This window comes from Podarcis gaigeae (genome assembly GCF_964106915.1).
Source record: "Podarcis gaigeae genome assembly, chromosome: 3".
NCBI lineage: Eukaryota > Metazoa > Chordata > Lepidosauria > Squamata > Lacertidae > Podarcis > Podarcis gaigeae.
Window position 1 is genome coordinate 85392327 of NC_139680.1, and position 17718 is coordinate 85410044.

The following is a 17718-nucleotide window of genomic DNA, read 5'->3' on the forward strand; positions in this document are numbered from 1 at the left end:
AAGCACACCTTTCACATTCACAAAGGAAAACACATGCACTTCAATGGGGTTTAATCCAATATAAAGTACAGACACAGGTGTGAATGTATGTCTCAGCAAACCCAACTCTTTCTTGAGAAAACACTTCATTTGGTGTTCAATTTTCCCTTTGTTTTCTTAAAAACTCATACAACATGTACCATTGGCGATGAATGCTTTGGCAAGAATTGGCTGGGCTGCCGTAATGTGCAGATGCCCATTGACAAGAGTTGCTCTGATCCTAAACAGGAGCTGGGCAGTAGATAGGCCAAAGAAAATAGGGCGGGGGTGGGGGGGAGATCACAGGAGTAAGAAAGCTATAGAATGGAATCTAAGAGGGGAGAGAATAGATAGAAAACTACATATGGCCAGGAACTGTGAAGGCAAATAATGTTCAGGTTTACGTATTGATTTGAAATAACCAGTTACATATTTCATTCTAATTATTTTTCAAGGCATTTTTCTTTCCACTATAGGAATAGAGCTAACTGTGAACCTCTACGGTTCTCACTAATAGTCCAGCACTCACTATAAGAAAGTTAATTGAAAAGAATTCTCCCTGTAGTTATGAGGAAAAATGCACCTCTCCCAGAACACTGATTTAAGGCTGGTATTTGATGCGAAGACACACTTTTAGTGCATGATATTTGGGCCTGTCAACTCTCTTTTCTCTGTAGAATATCAAGATTAATAATCCTATAGCACAGAAGGCAAATCATGTTTTGAAATTAAATCCATTCTATGGCTTTCTGTCTCTCTCTACACATGCACACACACACAACAGCAAGTCTTCTTTGAAATTCTCAAATAAAAATGTAAAATGTAACTATACATATAGTCTCAGAACAGTCACAGGTAGCAGCCTCTCTGTGAACCAAGAAATCTTCTATGTAAAAAAAAACAACAAACCAACTTCTTTTAATATATAGAAAAGCTTCACATCCCTAAGGGCCATTGGGCATCTGTACAAACATAGCAAATTTTCATAAATATGACAAAAGTACAAAGAATGTCACACACAGAAATACATCTCCTACAGTCTAGGATAAGCCAACTTTAAAAGGATAGCCCATTTTCTCTTTCTCCAGTATCAGTACTTGATAGGCCAGATTATTATATTACTTTGTTATAATTTATTCAATTTATTAGCTGCCTTACAGAGTGGACTCAAGGTGACCTACATCCAAGTTTTTTTGAAAAATGAAAAAACACACATAGAGTCCTCAACAAGAAACATCGCACCACTGTCGACAAATAATGGAAAAATCATCACCAACAAGCAAGTCAATTATCAAATGCTCAGCTGACATAATAGTGAGTCATCATATACCACCAAACGCCTGGAAGCAAAGGAAGGTTTCAAAAGATAAACAGAAAAAGTAAGCTTAGCCAGGGGCAGGGGAGACAAGAGAACAAAACATGTTTCTGAGCGTTCTCTGTCTGGATGCCCATGTGTGCCCCCCACATGTGTGTTTTCTCTTCCTTTCTAAATTTCTGCATGTTTTGGTTTTCCCTCTTTGAGCCTGTGACTGTTTCTCTCACTCTGAGGCTGTCTGTGTTTATGTATTCTTTGGGTCTGGGAGAGAGAGAGGGAGAGAGCAGGAACGAATGCACGCAGAGAGCACGTCCATTGTTTCTGGCAGGGCACACCTCCAGCGGCAGCCATTTTGTGAGAACCCGTCTTCTCACTCCAGCCATTTCGTGGTGCTGCTCACAACACAGTTTGAAAATTTCAAGTGTCCCCGCAGACCCAAAAAGGTTGGGGATTCTTGCTCCAGGAACTCATATGCCGATCAGTGGACCACTGGACTTGATTGATCATATGTAGCCAAATCCCGTAAGACAACAGAGCAGCTCAGTATGCAATTAACAGTATGCGTTTCATAGCAGAACAAACAAAAAACTTCAAAGACCAACCTTTAAACTGACAGTAATGTTTCCTGATTGTTCATAGTGTCTTAGGCAGATGCTCATTTAAAGAATTAATCATAGCAGCAATCTGAGCCCTACTAACTGCATTTTTTTAGCCTTTAATCCAAGTTCTAGACTCTTCATCCGCAAAATCTTTTAACAAGCATACATGTCTATTGTTCAAGCTTAACAAACCAAAGCAAACTTATCAGAAATATTTGCCCTTTAGACAGAACAGAACATGAATCGATTTCATTACTGTCATACTGCGTGGTAAACAGAAGTTAGCCAGAAAGCAGGGTTTTGTAAAGCCTATATGAAGCATTTAAAATGACAATTATACAATCACTGTGCATTAATTGGCTTCCATTTAAGGAGGACAGAAAGCTTTCCTGTGAAGATAATAAACATACCATCATTTCCATTGCCAGCCTTTTGAGACTGAGTAAAAAGAGGAGTTTAGAAATAGCCTGTCACTTCAGGCTTTGAGTACTAAATTATTAATTTACACAAAATACTACATTAAAATACCATTAAATCGACCAAAGGCAGCAGAAGCAGACTTGAAAAGAAGTTTTCACACTTGGTTAGACTATCAAATGCAGTCTATGACATGTAAACTGAATTCCATTTACTTTTACTCCCTCCTTCTCTGCATTATTTTCTTTGCCACTCTCACTTGATCAGAGAGGCTTGTTGAAGTTTGTGTTTGCTACCTTCGGTCTGTCTTATTTTTCCTGCTGTGAACTAGCTAGTTGGGACTTTGCAATCATTCTTCATGCTATAAATTCCTGACATGAACAAGGGATTAGATCTTCAATGCAAGATTAGGCACACAGGAATTGGCAAGGAAGGAGACTGCCATTATCCAAGCACATATGAAACAGCAACAGAAGCACTACAAAACATCAGCAGAAGCAGACTGCTTTTGGTCAAATAATTCACTTTTCAAGTTGGAGTCACTAGAAGAATCTTCTTTTTAAGCTAGGATTCCATGCTTCTTTATGTAACAAATGTCAAAATTAATTCTGAATTGGCCTATCAAAGTGGTTCCCTCAATTTATGAGATATTAAAGCAGTATATTAATATCCTTTTGGGGTAAATTAGGTTGGGCGGGGAGACCAACTGTAACAGACCAATTCCACAGCTGCAGAAATACAGTTGTTTCATGGTATTGGTGTTTTAGTTGGTTCTGGTATTGTCCTATGATTGGTTTTATTGTTGTTTCACTGTGAATACTGCACTGTAATTTGCCCTGGGACCCTTAAAAATGAAGGGTGGAATAGAAATACAGCAAATAAAGAAATAAAATATTGTTTTGTTTCTCCAGCTCTTCCTGTCACAGTTAAAGCAATCTCCTAACCATGGAAAGTGGTGTAAAACTGCTGGGCACTGCAAAGTGAAATTCCTACCCAGTCTCTTATCATCAGTAATGTTTCATTTTTTTTATTAAAGTAATATACTGTTACATGCCACCCCAATCTCCAAGCGGAGCAAGATTCCAGGGATTGCAGGAGCTTAGCCAGGGTTCAGTTTCCTTAGAATGAGGGGCAGCAGAGACTGTAGTATCTTTAGGATAAATGGTTTATGCACACATAGACACAATCTGAGTGTAAAATGGAGGTGCTTTAACACCTTGAAAGGTCTCGATTCTACATTAGTCACAGCATGTCTCTGGTTCTTAGCTTCTCAGTCTGTAGCCAGCTTCCAGCCAGATGATGAAGGCCTACCCATTAGCTTGTGGTGACAGTTTGGGCCAACAATTTTAACTGTTCGGGCCAACAATCACTGCCTAGACAAAGGGACTAATGACTGTACTTAGGTGGCAAGCAAAGGAACTTTTTCAGCTAGTTCAACAACAGAATCCTCCATTCAATTTTAACCTGGCTGGAGCCATTTGATTTTAATCCTTCCTGGATCCTCCCTGCAAACTCTGCCCTCCTTTTTGTTTCGGATGGTTAGTCATGTACAAGCATTCTATAAGATTTGAAAGGGATAGAAGAAATATTAAACTCACTTGCAGGAAACCTTTGTTCTGTCAGCCACCATAGTCCACTGCTGCTGGTTAGTGGAAACTTCAATGTAATAGCTGTAGCTTCTGTCATCACAATCCCAGAGAAGTAACCTGCATGAGCAGAAACAGTAAGAATTCAGTGATAACAAACCCACCAACCAACCAACCAACCAACCAACCAACCATGGAATACATAATTTATTTCTACAATCTTTCCTGCTACCCTGTGTTAACTGCTTGTCTTGGAATGTGTCTCTAATAATCAGCAGTTTGAATTCTGTATTTGTATTTTAACCTTAGTTAAAAGGGGGACATTTTGGGCATAAGTAGGCATAAAAGTAAACTATACTATAATTCCAGATCCTTACTTCCTGAAAATTCTTCTTTATCAACTATTTCTTTGTTATTTTTATTTAGGTTTAAAACAGCCTTATCCAGCCTGGTGGCTCCATATATTTTGAGCTATAACTCCTAACAGTCCCAGTGCTAGCTGGGGTGATGAGTTACAGTACAAAAACATCTGGAGGACACCATTTTGAAGAAGCCTGCTTTAAAGCTGCAGGTAGGAGCAGAATTCTGGGAATACATATTTTTCTGGCATGCCTGATAATTTGGCTTTCAATAATTATCCCACTTTAAACTTTCTAAGCAATCTATAATATATTGTCAATTAGAGCATTTATTTGCAATTCATCTAAATTATTCTTAATTTATGTAAAAATCAATCCATGTGGAAAACTAGTTCAGTCGGCAAGTGTGAATATGATTGCACTGCCAAAGTGAAGGTCAGCCTCTGTTTCACAGGCCAACAAAAACTGTACTTATTTATCTATTTTGGTATTTTTATACCACCTTTCAGGGCCAAAGGCAGTATCAAGGTAGTTCAGAGTCAAAATCATAAAAACAAAAGATAAGACAATTAAAGTATACAACACAGAGGACAAGGAGGAAGAAGCAGGAACAGTTAAAGTCTAATTAAAAGCAACTTCAAATAGCAATGTATTTAAGGGCTGTTTGAACACAATCAGGAAAGGAGCCTGGCACACATCCCATGGGAGGGGGTTACAATGTGATGTAGCCACTACTGAAAGGTTCTGTGGTTGCTAACCAGATGATTCTTAATTGTGGGCCTGTGAGAAGGGTCTCTGTGGCCAATGTCAAGGCCTGGGCAGATCTGGGTACGTTTTCTTCAGATAGCAAGGCCCCAAACCAGTGAATGCATGAAAGGCAGCAGTCCAGAAATACGCTGGTAATCAACACAGCTAGTTACAGAATAAATGTTTTATGGTCTGATTACTTTATCTCACAAGCAACCAGGCAGCTGCATTGCAGACCAGCTGAAGCTTCTGAACTTTACAGGCAGTCCCACACAGATTGTGTTATGGTAGATTAATGTGGATGTAACTATGGCATGAATGACAGTAGCCAAGTCTGCTTCCTCCAAATAAGGTGGCTGCTGGCAAATCAGCTGAAGCAGAACTCCTGACAACAGAAGTGCTGCCTGAAGACTTGAAAGGAAAATAGAACTGTCCTTACTTGGTGTCAAGGATATCGGCATACACAAAAAGGTGCCCCCACTTTTTTAAAAATCACATTAAATAGAAATGATGTAATAGAAATAGAAATTCACACCAAATGGACAAAAGAGTAGAAAAATAAGTAGAAATGGAAGTGACTATAAGCATGCATAATTATTTAAGCCTCTTCCACAGATCTTCATAAAGATGTGAATTAGCCAATTTATAGCAAGAAAACCTTCACATGGTCCTCCAATACAGACTTCCTAGTTAGTGCTCATCTTGAAAGTATACAAAATGCATGGTTATATTACATATCTTCAATCACCTATTCTATCGATTTTTCTTTAGGATCAATGAACTGCTTTTATAAATTGATTACCAAATGTGATTTTGCTTACATCTTTTACAAATGTTTTGGCTGGCTGCATACCATTGATTAGCAGGATTTGAGTTTATAGCAACAAATTGCTCTCTTTGCTGCTATTTTGATACAAAATTCAATAGCAACTATGGTTTTCAAAAGCTTTGTCTTTGCTATTGGAGCAAGAAGTAACTGGAAGCAGAGCCAGAAGACTGCATTTACTTTGCTTAAAATAATTGCTCTCTCATCAGTCTAGAAAGAAAGTTTTTAAACTGCTGCAGCGTTCTAATTGGAAAGCCTGCATTATGCATGTTATGGCAAGCTACATTGTGCTGATTGTGATTTTTAACTTCTGCTCTTTTCCTTAAGGGTTTAATTTACTACCAGGTCCAGAGTTAAAAGGCCTATGCCTTGGTGCTTATTCAGTTAAATGGCACTGACTAGAAAGTGTAAAATTGACCTGCATTGCTTGCGTTTTGCACTGTTGTTGTGGAAAGCCTACCCTTCTACAACACAATTACTGAACATAATTATTGCAATTTTCATAATTTAGTCTCCCTTTTGGGGGGGAAAGTGGCACACACAATAATTATGATACAAACATAATAGACAATGATGGCATTTGATGATTTCTATGGAATCCCTAGGGATTCTTCCACATGAAACCAAAGATTAATTGGGTAGCCAACTCCCCTGATTTATATAACATTTTAGATTCCTAAGAACATGGAGTAGTATTCAATGAAATTTTGTTCAGACCCACTGAGGTTAATTCACCTAACATACTTATGTTTATTAATTTCTGCACTATGAAATACTATACTGCATCATCTGTCCAGAATATCCTGCCATTCAGTTACAATGCATAATTTCCAGATGCACAATAGCCTTTTTGAGAAGAGGGAACCAAAATTGTGCACAGTATTTTAAGGGTGTTTAGCCATAGATTTGTATAAAGCTATGACTATACTGACAGCTTCAATTTTGATTCATTTCTTTAAAATCCCTAGCAACAAATTAGCTTTTTTTACGGCGCACACACACTGACTTTGCAGTGTTTATGTTGAATTATGATTCCTCCCACCCATCAACATGCATCACTTTACAGTTTCACTGAACCTCATTTGCCATTTTGTTGTTCATTCACCGAGTTTAGAAAGATTCTTCTGAAACTCTTCTCGATGTGCTTTTATTTTCACCACTGGGAATAATTTCTCTTTATTTTAAAAAACCAAAACCACCTAATTTTATAACAATATGTAGAAAAATTAAGAAAGACAAGGAGGCGGGAAAACAACATTATACAAAACCAAACCAAACCAAACCGTAGCTACAAAAAAACACAAACCCCAAACCTATCTTTCGAAATATGTGTTCTGATACCCTGCTCCTCCCAAAACAAATTGGTTTCCACCAGTTGTTAAGGATTAAAGATATGAACTCTGCTCCATTTAAACCAAAAAGCAGGTTGGCTTGAACTAAAGGTGAAGCTGACCGCTAGCTTTGGAACAAATATTTTGTAATATTCTGCTTTCACATGTTAACTGCAATCTTCTAGGATGGGGAAGATATTGTTTGCAGGCTGATGCTAAAGGGCAAACATTTTTATTTATAAAGGTTGAGGAATGTTGAAACTAGTTTTTCTTTTCCATTGTGAATTTGGGAAAGTTAAAGTTGTACCTTGTGTACTGAATGTTTTGCATAAATGTTATTGCATTCTGATTGAGCTTAAAGACCCTTGTGACTCTCATGAGAGCAGGTGTACTAAGAGCTCGAAATAATGGAACTTTTGGGGAATCTAAAGTTGTTGTTTTTTTAATTTCACAACCACCTCTTTACATTGAATTGCATTTGCCATTTTACCAGCCACTTCGGAGAGATCCTTTCAGAACTCTTCACAATTTCTATTTATTTCAACCACACTGAACAATTTAGGATCAGCAGCAAACTTGGCCACTTCACTGCTCTAATTCTAAATCATTTATGAAGAAGTTGGGGAAGTCCACTGTCAACATCCTTCCACTGGGAGACCTGTCCATTTATTCCTATTCTCTGTTTCTTGTTTCATAACCAGTGTTCCACAAAATGACTTCTTTTATGCCATGATTTTATTTTTATTTTTTAAAGATATTTATTGAAATTTTCAAAGAAGAAAAAAGGAGAAAAAAATTTAAAAAGGAAAAGAAACACTCCACATTTACAAGCCTTATTTTCAATAACTTATTTCCATGACTTCCCCACGCCTCCCCTTCTTGTATTCCAATTCCAATTTTTAGTTCAACAAGTTCTTATCCCCAATTTTTAATCTTATTATATATAGTTCATTATTATATTTAGTTCATTTTATATAATCAATTTTAACTTATAAACATCAGTCTTTATACGTCAGTACCCATTCTTAAAATCTTTTTCTAAGGTCGACCCCAATTCCCTTCCACGAATTCCCCAATTTTTATACTAATAACAAAACAAAATAAAAAACAAAAACAAAATATAATTGTACACCCTTTGGATTCCCAAACCTCACCCCCCCCTTTCCCGGTTTCGATCCCCAACAAATATCCGTCGGTCTAACTGCTTATCAGCCTGGAGACCTCACATCCGAGGCTCTTAATTCTCTCTCAACTCCTCTCTGCCGGGTTTTTTTTATAGTCCTTTATATTAAACACCAAGTCTCGGAGAAGCTCTGTCCCAATAATGTCCATTTTTCTTCCAGCCAGACCTCCATATTTAAGAGTGAAGCCCAAATCTTGTTTCTTGCTTCTTTTAAGTCCAAATGCTCCAAAAGCTCCAGCTTCCACCTTGGTCAAATTTGTAATCCATAGGTCTTCAGATCTCCACATAAGGAGATCTCTCAATTCTTCATTCTTCAGTTCAAACCAGATTTTCATGATCCAGATCTTATTTTCCTCTATGTCCATCTTAACAGGCCTCTGGCTCTCCTTAATCATCTGCGGCATTGTAGCTCCTCCTTCCTTTCCCTCCAGATCATCATGTATCTCTTTCTCCACTTTCTCAGATTTTTTGTTCAGCTACAAAAACTTTTTGTTCAGCTGCAAAGACTTGAGTCAAGTCCCTTCCAGATTCAGTAAGTTTATTTACTGTTTCATTCAGTGTCGTAACATTTGTAGCCAAAACATCACTTTGCTTTTGTAACTTTCCCAAGAGAAAGAAAACCCTATCCAGTTCAGTCAGTATTTTTCCACTTGCAGCCATTCTTGTAATGTCCCTGAACCCCCTCTAGAGGGATTCTAGTTACTTAGTATTCGTTCCAGTTCCAACCCAAAAGTCCAATTAACTTGTTCTTCTTTGTTTTCAACAATTTATAACCAGATTGCAACAAATCTAACCAGCAGAGACACCAGAAACAAAGTTCTCTTTTCTTCCCAACTTTGACAGCTAGTTTGACAGCTGTCAAAATCTTCTATGTCTCTTCAACAGGCTCTCTCACGGATCACTCCCGGGTCCTGGGGGGGGGGGTGACACTTCCGCTCTCAAAATTAACTCTTATCCTCCAGCAAAGATCACTTATACTGCCAAAACGTGAAATTAATTGCTTTTATCCACTAAAGAAGAGGATGTTCTCTCAACCACAGTTATCTAGTCCTTGCTTTAAATTGTTTACAAGGCAGGGAGACGGACTTCCTCTTTGCGCCTTCCCCGATCGTGCCTAATCCAAAGAAAATTTTTACTTTTAGTCCAAATGTTCAAAGAAAGAAGTCAGCGCTCTCCAACCATGGCATGCGGCTTCACTCCGTAGGGGAAGCAGTCGACTCTCAGCACCGCGCCGCTCCCCGTCCCCCGTTCCGAAGCCTTTAAAAAGGCTCCTTCGCGGGTCGGGGGGGTACAAATGGTGCCCGCCGAGTCACCAGGTCCACAGGCTTCCGCGCCTGTGGTTTCTGAGGGTCCCCACGTCGCCGCCGCAGGACCCGTCCCCTACTGAGTCGATTCCCTCCGGAGCTCGGAGGGAATCCGCCATTAGACGATGGCGCTAACCCGGAAGTCTCCTTTTATGCCATGATTTTATGCCTGTTTGATTCTTTGATTGTTGTTAGCCGCCCTGATCCCGGCTTCGGCTGGGGAGGGCGGGATATAAATAAAATTTATTATTATTTATTATTATTATGACTGCTAAGCGTATTCAGGAGTCTTTGATGAGGTACTTTTGTCAAAAGCTTTTTGAAACTGGATTAATGTTTTGGAAGAACAACAACAGAAATAGCTGTTGATAATAGTGATGAGAAGACTCAATGACAGAAGGTGGTCCATGGAGGAAGTCTGGAACCAAGGGCCCTCTAAAACCTACAGCCAGCATTTCACTTTTTTATCAGTAGATATTCAGACACCCTGAAGAGTGCAAATCTGGCCAGCCGCCCTGGTCAGTTTCCTGCTTCTGATACACATTTAAAGACATATTTATTGTTGGATTAATGTTTTTAGCAATCTGCTCCTCTACCCCCCCCCCCTTTTGAACAAATGTTTATTGCCTTCTACAGCTTCCTTAAATCTGTTCAATAACCATGCAGGCATACTCTTGCACTCAATGGTACCTTTCTTAATCTGAGGAAATCTCCTAACTTTTAAATTTAGGAAGCAATGCAGTATATTTCCATAAATATTTTTATAGGCCATCTGAGAGCTAACAAGCAGGACTTTTCTTAAATTTATGAATGGTCTTTATCATGCCTATATCAAATGACAGCAGCATGTCACCAAAGAAACTGAAAAACTCGCTGCTTCTACATTAGATTTAAAATGCAATTCAACTACACATCTTTCTCTTACCAAAATAAAAGTGTAACTTTTTCTATAGACCGCATACAGCCTTCTTAGAAGAATATTTAAGTTTTCTTTAATGTATTCCTTTATTCCTATTGAAGATATCTTGTTTACTTTCAACTGCTGATAAAAACATTATTTCTGCAAAAATTATTTCACCCTGCACTACCAGCAGCCTCATTTCCCCCCTTTAATGATGCTGTTGGTTGATAGCTATGAGATAAGCATAAACCCTGTTAGGTTCTGGTAAAATATTCACTAATTCAGAAGCCTGCTTACCTAAAGGGCATGACATTCAATAATAAACTGCCCTCCACATCTCTAAAACCTTTGACACTGTCTGGGGTTAAGATAGGCTGGTCAAAACAAGCTTTACAAAAGCTGTTCCAGAACCCTTTGCTTAAGCCTGGCTGTTAATAATATTAATAAGTCATCATTTCAGAAGCAAAAATAAAAGGCTTCTGAAGGAAAACTAAAGTTCTCATTAGTGCTGACTTCCTGCAAATTAAAAATTTAGAGCTGATTCAGTCAGAATTCCCAAAGGCATCGTTGCACACTTGGTCAGAAGAAAGACTCAGCTATCTGAAATTCTGCTTTCTCACCCACTATCTTTCTACGTAGCTGTAAAAGTCTTTTGGTGCCTCTAAGCAAGATTGTAGCTAACTTGCTTATTAAAAATATCTGTCAACTTAAGGGCAGAATCTTAGATGTGTGATGAGATAAACACAGATATAAATCATTGTAACACTTTTTAATTACAAGTATGGATAAAAGCAAAAACATATGTATTTCCCCTCCAAGGAATCTATTATTTTCCCCCAAGAGAATACTTTTTATCATTACGGGACTTTGTAGTTTCCTGTTGGAGAAACTGGACATGGAGGAAGGGCTTAATTTTCTTCATGAGCACAAATCATCCCATGTATGAGATAAGCCAACAGGTGCATGGTCAGCCAAGCCAGTTGCTATGGCAATGGCCCAGTGCCATCTATATAAGTGGTTAAGGCATGTCAGTCAATGAGTCCCTCTGTAAGTCGGAGTCTTTTTTCCGTTTTGAAGCTGGAACAACAGAGATACTTTGTAATTGTATATATCTGTATCTGCATCTCCAAAGCTTACAAACTATATGTATATCAACGTCTGGAACTGTATTACTAAAGCCTAATCTTCTACAGTAGTAAACTATTTTGGATCTTAAGTTGCCTGTGTGTGGTGGCTGGAACTGTGGGTAACTTTTGCTGTGTGGGCATCTCCCCTCAGATTCCCAATACATTTCCTCGGTTCAAATATTCAAGGCTAGTAAGAAGGTACAGTAAGATGCTAGTAAGAAGGCTAGTAAATTCTAGAAGTTTCTTTGCAAACAGGTTCTGTGGACACACTTGAATTCTGTATAGTGCAGGATGAACTACAGTGGTACCTCAGGTTACATACGCTTCAGTTTACATACGCTTCAGGTTACAGACTCTGCTAACCCAGAAATAGCACCTTGGGTTAAGAACTTTGCTTCAGGATGAGAACAGAAATCGTGCTTTGGCAGCGCAGCGGCAGCAGGAGACCCCATTAGCCTCTAAGTGCTTCAGGTGGTGCTTCAGGTTAAGAACAGTTTTGGGTTAAGAACGGACCTCTGGAACGAATTAAATTCTTAACCCGAGGTACCACCGTATTGCTATCGAACATTATCTAGAGCCACACAGAGCGCTAAGTGCTGTCCACAGTGCTGAAGCCTATATTAAGTTGATTCAAAACACACAACTGTGGATGAGAATAGCTAAAAATGCAGTAAGGTAAAATGTGCTATCACTCCTAAAATGTCTCAGTGTAACAGGATAAAGAGTTTTATAGTAACGTAATGACTATGTAAATTAGAGTGAACTTCATGAGATTTAGTTTACTTGTTTATTTCATAGAATTTACATGTAAACATTCCACGTAACTATGTAGGCTTGTCTAAACAAACATGTTCTTAGAAGGCACCTGTACAGTTAAAGAACCTGCCTGATGTGAAAAGGCACAGAGTCCCAAATTGTGGGTGCTGCCACACCAAAATATTATTATTATTATTTACAAATACAGAACGAGTATTGTGTGGCAGTTTGGCAGACTGAAGAAGTCAATTGGGCATCTATAGGGTAAGGCAAGATGTTTGAGGTGTTATCCTCTGCTGACAAGTATTCATGCATATGGGGACAAAATAGCAACTTCCAGGTCAGCAACATGTGGCCTGGTTGATTGAACTGTTACCTTTCTGTTTTTTCAATGCTGACCCACCTAAACCCCTGAAGGGAATTTAAAAAGAGGTAAATTGTACTTTTTTGCACAAGCCAACAGTAGCCCAACTGAAGTTTCTTATTTGCCTCTCCATGATACCATCTGAATAATTAGAAACTAAAGAAAAATACATGTTGCACAGAATTCAGTCTGCATGAACTGCCCTTTCAGACTACCACAAAATGCCTCTCAGGTGCCAGTATAAATATTCACTAGTGCACTTTGGGCACAAGGGCCACATTTCATGCCACATACTAATCCTTCAAATGTATTCTGAGCAAGGTACCGCAGCAAACATTAATGAGTAGGCTAGGTTGTGCTGTGCTGGATACACTAGGATAGAAAGAGAATGTTTAAGTGAAGGAGGCAGAACTGCACACATCACAGGGAAAAAACAGTTTAGGGCAATGCTGTTTCTGCTACAAAGGCTTCTTATATTAGAAGAAAATGTTAAATTAGCCTTCGTTAGTCAATCTTGCCCTCTGGGCTGTAGGAAGAAATGCTGAGTGAACTTGAAGTTCATCCGGCTCACTTCCTGCAATATCCAGAATATTAAACATTTGCCTCAGAAGCATCAACCTTGCTAGAAGTCCATTAATTGAAATAGGTAGCAATGAGTGTAATAAAAATTTGATTGCACCACCTTACATTTTAGTAAGAATCTCAGAGCCTAGCACTCTAGGGGGAGAATATGTATCCATTAAAAATAGAGAAGAGGAGTTTCGCTTTAAAATGGGGCAGTCACAGAATTAATCTTCCTTGGCTCATAACCCCAGGTCTAGACTCTGTTATCCATTGAGTACAGAACTTCTGCTCCCTCCCCCATATGGGATGTGTGTGTGTAGATTATTATATACATTGCTTTCGTAGATTTTCACGGGTACAGGAATGCAGGTTTTGGTGTCCTCGGGTGTCTTCCCGTGTAAAAGTTGGGGTGTCTAGGCGACGTTTCGACGAGGTCTCACTCGTCATCTTCAGGCTGGTGCTTTCGGCTTCTTGTTACTGGAACAGAGCGGGATCTCAATGTTTGAGTTCCTATAAATACTGTAGAGGGGGTGTGGTGTCTAGCCTCCAATGTTCTGGGCAGAGAGGAAGTTCCCAGGCTAGTGTGCCTTTTCTTCTTTTGTTCCTTAATTACTTGAGAGATACCTTGAGTGATTTCTTGAGTGATATCCTGAGTACCACTTAGGTGGGTCATTAGGTGTGGATTAGTTGCTAAAGTCTTTGTGTCTTGACCTCTTGAACTTTGTGAAGAGTTTTCCTGAGAAGATGGCTGTATTGCACTTAGTTGTGCTTTGGCTTGGCTTCGTGTATAGGGGCGAGCTGTGGTTTTGTGGCTTGTGTCAGCCAGATCTGTGTAGGGATTGCAGGGGGGTGCAGCATCCGGAGGTGCCACCATGGATTGGCTACTGGATGGTGTCAGTAATTCATCTGTGGGGAGGGTCTGGGTTTGGGTCTGGTGTGGTTGATTGGTGTTGGCGTTCTGTGTGCCTCTGGATCTGGTGTCAGTTTTTGTGGGGAGGGCTAATTTCCAGATGTCTGGCAAGCGGGATGTGTCTAATCCAGAGGCACACAGAACGCCAACACCAATCAACCACACCAGACCCAAACCCAGACCCTCCCCACAGATGAATTACTGACACCATCCAGTAGCCAATCCATGGTGGCACCTCCGGATGCTGCACCCCCCTGCAATCCCTACACAGATCTGGCTGACACAAGCCACAAAACCACAGCTCGCCCCTATACACGAAGCCAAGCCAAAGCACAACTAAGTGCAATACAGCCATCTTCTCAGGAAAACTCTTCACAAAGTTCAAGAGGTCAAGACACAAAGACTTTAGCAACTAATCCACACCTAATGACCCACCTAAGTGGTACTCAGGATATCACTCAAGAAATCACTCAAGGTATCTCTCAAGTAATTAAGGAACAAAAGAAGAAAAGGCACACTAGCCTGGGAACTTCCTCTCTGCCCAGAACATTGGAGGCTAGACACCACACCCCCTCTACAGTATTTATAGGAACTCAAACATTGAGATCCCGCTCTGTTCCAGTAACAAGAAGCCGAAAGCACCAGCCTGAAGATGACGAGTGAGACCTCGTCGAAACGTCGCCTAGACACCCCAACTTTTACACGGGAAGACACCCGAGGACACCAAAACCTGTATTATATACATTATACATATATATATAGAGGATTGTAAGTGCTCTTGATTAGCTGATAGTTGGCAGTTCTATCCTTTTCTTATATTTCACAAGGTTTCCCTGTAGAACTAGAAATGCTACGTATTTCACTGTGGCCCTACATTATATATTATGTCTTTGTTTTTATTATAATTATTTGCATTTCTGATACATTCCCATATCAACAAGATATAAACAAAAGCGGTACGAAAAGAGAAGAATCTCTGAAATTAAGAAAGAAGGGAGGAAAGTCCATAAATAAACAGAAATCCAAAAGACATTCCTTAACTGGCTTCCCATCCTCTCCTTCCATGGTTCCTTTTTTCTCCTCTTTTTCTCACGTTTTCTTGGTTCATCCCATCTATCAGAACTCCTTATATAAACTTTGACTATTTCCTACACTGCTGAGAATCTTGCCATACTGCTAGGTTGATTGTCTGTTTATAATACTTTTTCATATACTCAAAAAAATATTTCCAGTCCTCTTTATACCCTTTGTCATTTTGGTTTCTGATTCTAGTGGTCATCCCTGCTGGCTCTGCATATTGTAACAGTTTGATATGCCATTCTTCTTTTGTTGGTGCCTTTTCCATTTTTGCACTAGTAACACACATGCTGCATATAGGAACAAATGTCTCTCTTTTTTGGTGACTTCAGCATTGTTTCTGGGTTTTTTGAAAAGGATTTTTAAAGCCTTTTAAAAAAGTTCATTATATAATGTGTCTTTGGGGTCATCAGGACAATTATTATATGCATAATAAAACAAAACAATAATTCTCCTCCCATGAACACATTTAAAAAGCCATAGAATGTTAATCAGCTGAACGCTTGAAGAGAAATGTTTTCGTCTGGTGCCTAAAGATATGTCATGACGGTGCCAGGTGAGCCTACCTGGGGAGGGCATTCCACAAACAGGGAGACACCACAGAAAAGACCCATTATTGTGTTGTGTCATGCTATGGACCTCTCATGGATAAGGCACACAAAGAAGGACCTCAGGTGGTGATTGCAGGGTCTGGGTCGGTTCATAAGGAAAGAGGCAGGCCTTGAGATACTGCAGTCCTGAGTCACTTAAGACTTTAAAGGTCAAAATAAGCATTTTGAATTGGGCCAAGAAACTAATTGGCAGCCAGTGCAATCGGGCCAGGATCAGTGTAATATGCTCAAACTGTCTTGCCCCGGTCAAAGTTTTGGAACAGTCTTCAGAGGCAGTCTTAGGTATAATGCACTGCAGTAATGTAACCTCAAGGTTGCCAGAGCACAGACAACAGACATTAGGTTATCCCAGTCAAGATAGGGGTGCAGCAGGGCCACCAGCCAAAGCTGATGAAAGGCACTCCATGCCACTCAGGCCACCTGAGCCTCCAGTGACAGCAAAGGATCCAGAAGGACCTTCAAGCTACGTACCCACTCCTTCAGAGTGTGTGTAACCCCATCAACAGTGGGCAACTTCCCATCTATCCTGTCTAGGGATTAACACTGGGGCCTACTAACAGGGTTATCTGGATTGAGCTTCAGCTTCTTGGCTCTCATCCAGTCCATTACAGTCATACCTCAGGATAAATACGCTTCAGGGTATTTTCGGGTTGTGCTCCATGGCGACCTGGAAGTAACGGAGCATGTTACTTCTGGGTTTCGCCGCTTGGGCATGTGCAGACGGTCAAAATGACATCAGGTTCATGCACGGAAGCGGCAAAACGCGACCCGCGCATGCGCGTCTTACGTTCTGTTCAGGATGCGAACGGGGCTCTGGAATAGATCCCGTTCGCATCCCGAGGTACCACTGTACTGAGGCAAGACAATGGTCCAGCGCATCCACTGCCACACCTGCAGATGTAAAGGAAAAGTAGAGATGTGTGTCACCAGCATATTGCTGACAGCCTACTCCAAAACTCTGAATAACCCCACTCTGGTTTCATGTAGTAAAGCACAGGGGATAAAACTGCACCCTGTGAAACGCCACACTGAAGGCTCCCAGGTGGTCAGCAAATTTTTTCAGCAGGGGGCCGGTCCACTGTCCCTCAGACCTTGTGGGGGGCTGGACAATATTTTTGGGGGAGGGGGAAATGAGCCCCACAAATAACCCTGAGATGCATTTTAAATAAAAGCACACATTCTACTCATGTAAAAACACCAGGCAGGCCCCACAAATAAGCCAGAGATGCATTTTAAATAAAAGGACACATTCTACTCAGGTGAAACACGCTGATTCCTGGACCGTCCATGGGCCGGATTTAGAAGGCGATTGGGTCAGATCCGGCCCCCGGGGCTTAGTTTGCCTACCCATGCTCCATGGGGCCAAAGAGTACTCTCCCTGCCTCACTCTCTAGGAACGACCAAGTAGGATCAGAACTATGATGTCCAGCATTATTTATCTGAAAAAGGAGATGCTATGCAAGCCCTGGACCAGTGCCTGGACTTGGTGACTGTTTGGATGAGGGCCAACAAACTGGCAAGATGAAGGGATTGTGGGTGAGTGGTTCCCAGATCTGGATAACTGATCAATCGATATATGGGGCTGCCCCATAGCTAGTGAAAAATGCAGTAGTTCACTACTCACTGGAACAGAATATTGGCATCATGTTACACCACAGCCGGAAGAATGGCAATGGTGATGGTACTGGTGTACAAGTTCATGGTGATGGTACTGGTGTACAAA

The 17718-nt window shown here is 40.3% G+C and overlaps 1 protein-coding gene across 5 annotated transcripts in view; it reads right to left on the bottom strand.

The window, feature by feature from the left end:
* Window positions 1-17718, bottom strand: part of BTBD9 (BTB domain containing 9) — a 157350-nt gene that overhangs the window by 31315 nt on the left and 108317 nt on the right. For all 5 annotated transcript variants that reach the window (XM_083732478.1, XM_083732476.1, XM_083732475.1 and 2 more), the window contains exon 9: window positions 3948-4055. In XM_083732478.1, the coding sequence (XP_083588604.1) occupies window positions 3948-4055 (108 nt within the window). The remainder of the gene's footprint in view (window positions 1-3947; window positions 4056-17718) is intronic.